This window comes from Arabidopsis lyrata, assembly GCF_000004255.2.
Source record: "Arabidopsis lyrata subsp. lyrata unplaced genomic scaffold ARALYscaffold_4, whole genome shotgun sequence".
Lineage (NCBI taxonomy): Eukaryota > Viridiplantae > Streptophyta > Magnoliopsida > Brassicales > Brassicaceae > Arabidopsis > Arabidopsis lyrata.
In genome coordinates, this window is record NW_003302552.1 from 14,657,454 (window position 1) to 14,664,749 (window position 7,296).

The 7,296-nt window shown below is 30.3% G+C and overlaps 1 protein-coding gene across 1 annotated transcript; it reads left to right on the plus strand.

Moving 5' to 3' along the window:
• Positions 1 to 158: 158 nt before the first annotated feature.
• LOC9317222 (CLAVATA3/ESR (CLE)-related protein 4) lies at positions 159 to 1,382 on the plus strand. Its single transcript, XM_021029824.1, has one exon. It carries the CDS (start codon positions 892 to 894, stop codon positions 1,135 to 1,137), a length of 246 nt encoding a protein of 81 aa, XP_020885483.1. The 5' UTR covers positions 159 to 891; the 3' UTR covers positions 1,138 to 1,382.
• The last annotated feature ends 5,914 nt before the right edge of the window (positions 1,383 to 7,296 follow it).

Consider the following 7,296-nt stretch of genomic DNA (forward strand, 5'->3'; position numbering starts at 1 on the left):
GGGAAGGAGCTTTTGAAATTCAGCGATTTCGAGCGGTTTGAAGCGGTACGGAACGGTTTCGATGATTGGTACCAACCGCTAACAACCGCAACCGACCGCTAGCAACCGCTAGGAGGGTGCTAGCGGGAGAACCAATCAAGCCCTTAATTTATACATTTTGCAAGACCAAAATCTTCTAATTGAAAAGAAAAACTTAACAAATAAAGAAAATATTATTCACAAAATCGTTAGATTTCAGAGGCTGCTGGTAGTTAGTTGTCGTGTTATTTGGTCATACACCAAATTTTTATATCAAGCGCGTTTCTGCTCATTCCCGGCTTGCTAACACCTAATATTGTTTCCCACCGTGAAAATAAAGGGTGAACTTGTTAACAATCGGCCAGGACTATGTTAACAAGTCACAAAATACATAGCTTTAAACTGAAAACTTATTGCATCTTTCTTTATGTAGATGATTAAGCAAAATAATTACAGAGAGAGGTTTTACTTTTATTAGAGAAAAAAATTGGACCTTTCGTAGCAACGACCTTTCATGAGTTCGTAGGGAAAAGGGAAATGGCATCTTGGGGATCGACTTGTAAGCAATACATGACAAGCCAAACTATATCTGACTAGATTTCAACTTAGTGCACACATGAGCATGGCAACTCAAACTTAAAAAACAAACTTTAATTTGATCACAAATCTTGATAACCACTGCCGCAAATATAGTTCACTTAAATTTTTTAAAATACACATTTAGATTAGTTAGACAGGTCAACATTCATTAAGCAATGGCTTAACTATATAAACCTATACTTGGAAGCATCTAAGATATCACATTTAATCTGAACCTCCAAAGACTAGCTTGAAGAGGATTAGTACAACAATATAAATAACAATTAACAGAATATGGCAAGTTTCAAGTTATGGGTTTGCCTTATATTGCTTCTACTCGAGATCTCGGTGCATCAATGCCGACCACTGGTCGCGGAAGAGAGCCGGTCTGATTCAGGGAACATAAGAAAGATTATGAGGGAACTTCTCAAAAGATCAGAAGAGCTGAAGGTAAGATCCAAAGGCGGCGAAACGGTTCTAGGCAATACCCTTGATTCAAAGCGGCTCAGCCCTGGTGGGCCGGACCCTAGACATCACTAAAGAGATGTGTAGTTTTTATAACCTTTCGGTGAGGTATTGAAACTTGTAACGCCAGCAGAGCGCTTTGCACAAGGGGTTATTTGGTGTAACTCTAAGGTTACCATCTTATCAACATTGAGTCAAATTAATCTTGAAGTATGTTCATCTAAAGTGAAGCGTACTAGATAATGTGCTTGTTTTTATTTAATCGGTTCTCTTTTGTGCTTCTAAAATTATGAGAAATTGGCATTTATCCTTTTCTTTTATTTCCTTGATTGTACCTGCCCTGATGGTTACATTACTATTTACCACCCTTAATTCTAAATAGATAAGGAAAAATATTATTATATCTTCTGAGAAAACAAATTTCGTCGTTGAACTTATCCACAATTAAGAAAATAAAAAATGTTTCAGGCTAAATGAGAAAATTAGTAAGTACTGGTTAATTATAATTAAGCTGATCATATGATCAAATTAAGACTGATTTCCACTAAAAGCATTTTAAACCATTGCAATGTTTTGTTTTGTTTGACGTACAATAAAATTCTGAGCTTTAAACCAAGTCGTCTTGATCCAGTGGTAAAGGAGAGAAAAGCCTTCGTCACCTCGGTTCGAGTAGTAGTAGCCACCGGGATTCGAATTGTAATATGATTTCTCCGAGCTCTAGAATTAGTTTTAAGACCTCAAAAGCCTTCAAAATCACCTGAGTTAAAAAAAAATCTGAACTTTACTTAAGTTTAAATTCTAAATTGATATTTTTTCCAAAAAAAAAAGTTTATCAAATGCTACACTTCTAATAAATTTTTTCTGCTGTTCGAATTAAATATTTCGGAAGATATTTTAAAAGCGAGGCTTTGATCAGCAGAGAAAGTAAAATTAAAGGAAGACCATATATATTAAATATTAGTGAGAAGTACGTACTCATATAATACATAATGGAATATAAAAATCAACTTACTCGAATAATCCCACCTTTGCATAGATGTATCATGTACGCCACGACAAAATTCGTAATCAATCTCAAGTACACATGCACGCATCACGCATGCATTAGACAACGATATGTCTCTCTCTGTATAACTTTTTTTTATCAAAGAAATATCGCAACTTATCGTTTTCTACCTCGTTGAACTGTCGCATGATTACTGAAAATAAGAGATTACCTAAAACTTAAATTAATTACAAAACTTTTATGGAAAACGAAAAATCAAATTAATTTAATAAAGGATACTCAAATTAATTTAATAAAGGATACCCTATATAATCGTATATATATATAAGGTGGATAATAAAATCGGTGAATCAAATCGGTTTCGTGGTTTAGACGTTCAAAATCGATATTAGTCGGTCAAATCAGCCAAATCGACCGGTTTAATGCAAAAAAATTTTATAATATAATATCGTTTTTGAATAAATAATAAAAATTAAGCAAAAAAATACTTGATCACTAAACTTGTAAACTATGAATTAACTATTCTCATGTTTTTAGTTACTAAGACAAATCTATTTAAGTTTTCATTAAATTATGTGTGAATATATTTAGTAAATTTGAATAGTTAACATTTTCAAAATTTCATATTTGATAACTAATGTTTTGTTATAAAATTATTAAAAAATAAGTAAATAATGTTCTCGCCTAGGCCCCGATAATCGATTTAGACGCTTCGCACCTATGAAATGTCTAGCTACCGTCTAACAATTTTTTGAACATCGGGTGGGTGTATTGAAGGAGAAATTTAGAGTGCTTTGAGTTTTTAACTAGATTTTACCCTGCGGTACACCGCAGATCGATTTTTTTATAACTAAAAATTTTTTTAGCAAAATTTTAAGTTGTATTTAATTTGTTAATATTGTTTATTTTGTTTAGTTTTTCTGATTTTATAATTAAATTTTGATTTTTAATTCTAAGATTTCATCCATAGTATATTGTTTAATATTAATATCGATCTAAACCCGTTGCACCATATAACCCCGTCCAGTAAAATTAAACATCTTTTGTTATTTTTTTTGAATAATATTTTATCCACTACGTGACGCAGATTCATGCGGATAAGCCCGTAGAGAGTTGCGGGTTTGCGTGTCGACCCGCCAAAAGAGAAGCTATCTTTTGAAACATTTTGTTTTATTTAGAGGTTTTGAGAAAGTATCCCTAAAAAATAATTTTTATTATATGAAAAAAAAAAAGTAGAAGAAATTGTAATATCAACATTCCCGATTTTTACATCACTCGTTACTATTAATTTTTTTTTTTGCAGATAAAAATCAGAAGTTAACTAAGTCGAGATTTTTAAAAAGATTGTGTAGAGATTTTTGGTAAATTGTTGAAAATATATTTGATTTCAAAATCTTTACTTAAATAGATAAGGAAAGATTTTGTAGAGACTTTTGCTAAATATATGATAAATGAATTTCATTTAAAAATCTTTACTTAAATAAAACAAATCTAAAAATTAATGCTAATGGCATGCCATTGTAAATACTTCTCAACTTCAGGATTTATTTGCTAATTGTGATCCAAAAATGTATATATAGATAAATTGTGAGATGATTTTGGTTAATTTTGATGAATTAGAAAATTTGTTATTAAAATTATGTAAAATTCCATTTGAAACAATGAGAGTTTGGTCTTTGTATTTTTAGCTAAAACAATTTCTAAAATCTAACCTAAAATCACTTAAATCACTTCAACTCCACTACTTAAAAATGTTTCAGTTGATTTGATTGTACATTTTAAAATTTTTAATCCAATAATATTTGATTTCAGAATTTTTTTAAAAATTCATGCTTGAATAACATAAAAATTGTCATTTTAATACAAATCACTCCAAACTTTTTATTGTATGTCTTGTGGATATGTTAGTATGTACTATTCCAACAAGAATCGGATAAGATTTAAACAAGTGACTAAAACTAGTAAACCTAATTAACAAGTAATTTAAGTGTCACTAGGATTTAATCCGCGGTACACCGCGGGGTCATATTTTATTTCTTTAATTAACAATGTTTAAATTTTTTTAAAAAATAGTATTCAAATTAGATGATATAAATTTTTGATGTTTTTAAGTTTGACCCGTAGAACATATATAATTCAGTAACATAGTATTGTAATTACACATTTAGAAGTGTCAAAAGAGATTAAAAGATTCAATATCCGTTGTTGCACTTCTTTCTCTGTTTGTATAACCCGTCAAAATAAAAATTAGAATTTAATATTGTCATTTTCTCTTTACAAATTTATTTTATGATGTGTTAGTATTACGATTCTCAATTTTTTTTATATGCAAACAACATCAAATGCATGGAGAAGAAGGTATGATACATTTCTGCTTTATATTTAAATATTCAATATATTGATAAAAACTGAAATCAAATTTAAAAAAAAAAAACTAAAAATTGAAACTCTAACATCAATCCGACGACTACTTCTATCTCCTCGATCATCTCTAAGCCTAGAAAAAAACAAAAATAATCCAAATCAGTACCTTCCATACAATCGAGAAAGGAGTCTCTAAACTGAAAAGATGATTTCAATTCAAGAACAATCACCTATTATGGTCACGATCACGGCATTGGCCATAGTCATCATCATCTCTTCTACCACGTTCTCTTCTTTCACTACGCTCGGTTCTATGATCCATGACGACTGTTTATATGATGACGCTCACAATCTCTGTATGTTCTTTCCATCTATATCGCTTTTTCTAAGAGAGACTTTAGAGTCATTTTTCTGTCCTTATCACGGCCATTCTCTCTTTCTTTATCATTACTTTTTGAAGTCTCTCTTCCATGGTCACGTGTTTCTCTCTACACAATTAAAAACACAACTCATAAATTAGTTTTAAGAATCAATGAAACTAAACGAAAACCATACACAAAATCAATGAAACTAAAATAGATTACAGCTAGTAGATAAACTAATGATATAAGAATAACAAAATTGTACTATATTTATAGTGTTAAGAGAGTTGTTTGTAATTTTCGGGTTGATAGAATATAATTTCTCTAATAAATAATGAAATCAAATCTAAACGATAAAATTTTTTTTTGTAAAGAACGCATTTGGATAGTAATTATTATATGTGCATGTATACTATTAAATAGGTATTAAAACGGAAATGTAGGATACTATTTAGATTTTTTATAGAAATTTCTTAAACTAATTAGATTCCAAGATTTGTTACGTGAGAGTAATTAGGGGGATCACATTAAATAATCAAAATTTTGAAAAGAAAGATGCGAGATTATTGCAAAAGATTAGAGCAAATATTTTTAATCCGGCGAATATATTTAATGTTTTACTTGGAGATGAGTAAATAATTTATTGATTTTAATTCTCTTGTTGTAGATATGGTTAGTAGGATTATCGTAAATGTTAAGTTGGTAGTAATTAAATGAGATTTGAGATCTCGGATGATATATTTTTCAAAATATAGTCGAGTTAATATTGAGAGATTTGGGGAATAATTGGTTAGTAACTAATTGTTTAAAATATGGATCTTTAATTCAAAACGTGTAATCAATAATAACAACCATTTAATGTCTTTTTTTTGTGCAAAATTAAAGGAAGATCCGTTTAAAACGATTTCGGGTCAAAAAATAAACAAAAACCCGACCCACCAGTGGCAATCCATTGTAAATACATTCCAACTCCAGGATTTATTTGCTAAAAGTCATCCAAAAATGTATATATAGATATTACCAGTCGAATCCAAACAATTTGACCTATTGTCAATAATACAAGTCAGGATTCTGCAATATTTATAAAATATGCCTACTCGATGAATATTATTAATTATGTAAAATGGTTTCGAATTCATAATTAGAGATTTATTTAGGCACAATTTATTAATGGTTTAATTAGTAGTTCAGAGCTCTCTATTATATTTCAGCCACAAAATAAAAATTTATCTCTAGTGGTTTCTAAATACACATAGATGTGATGGATCACAAGGTTCAATCTAGATTCTAGTTCGGATTTAATCGGATGCATCCTTAATTTCTCAAAGAAATATAGGTCTTAAACGTATTTTTGTGGTTCGGTCCAAAATCATATTTTTATTTTTGATATAGGAAAAAGGAATCACTGAAAACAATTTTAAGATATGCTTTAATTTTCTGATCGATTGTTATAGTTCGTTTTTTATTCATTTCGTATTAGGTCATCTCTCTTAACTTTGCCGAATCGACAATATAACACGATAGGTTTAGAGAAAAGCACACAACCTTTGCTGCTTTATAATGCTTACCAACTCGAATGGCATTTGCATTCTCGTGTTTGATTAATTTAATAGATAAAGTGATTAATGTCTTTTAGTTAAAGGTTATAATGGTATTGTAAAACTTAATTAAACAAAGGAACGTGTAATTTTTTTTTCCTATCAAGAAAACTGCAGTTTGAACTTTAACAGAGATTCTACAAGAGTAATTTAATATGAATAAGTTGTATACCAAGGTTCGATCCATTCTGGAAACAAAAATTATATTTGTGTGGAAAGTCTGGGTTTGAGATTTGACCCAAGCAATTCACATGGTATTCGGGATTAGGCTAATTAGATATCTCGGGCATTAGTCCGAAAGCATTCCAAACTCGAAGTTAGGCAGTGTGGTACTTCAACACCTAGGTGTAAGCGACGAGTCCACATGGTAACACTTCCCCCCGGAGCTGACCGGATCAGCCAATCGGATATATCAAAAAAAAAAAAAAAAAGTGGATATATCAAAAAAAAAAAAAAAAAGTGGTACGAACTATTGAAGAATTATGATGGTTAGGTTGGAAAAAATAAAAATAAAAAAGAGAAGCCTTTTTCATATTTTCAAAACAAATATAACATTGCTAACCCCTGGTTCTTCCAAAGTTGTTCTTCCACCTTAAATCTTTCTCTAGCTTACCGTATCGACCATAAGAAACGGTAAAAAATGAGTGAATATCTCTTAAAAGATTGGCCCTCACTACCATTATTAACTCTGGTAAACAACGAGTAAATATCCCAACCGTTCTTCGAGGAGATAAATCTCATAAAGAATTTAGTGAAGGTTGTTTATTTGGTTATAAGCCTCATGCTATTGGTCAAGTTTAGAGTGTTCTAAACCATATGTGGATAATAGAAAGCAGTTGATATTTATGTTAGTCTTGGATCAAGAACAATGATTATCAGAGTACTAATTAAAGCGTCTCTGGTA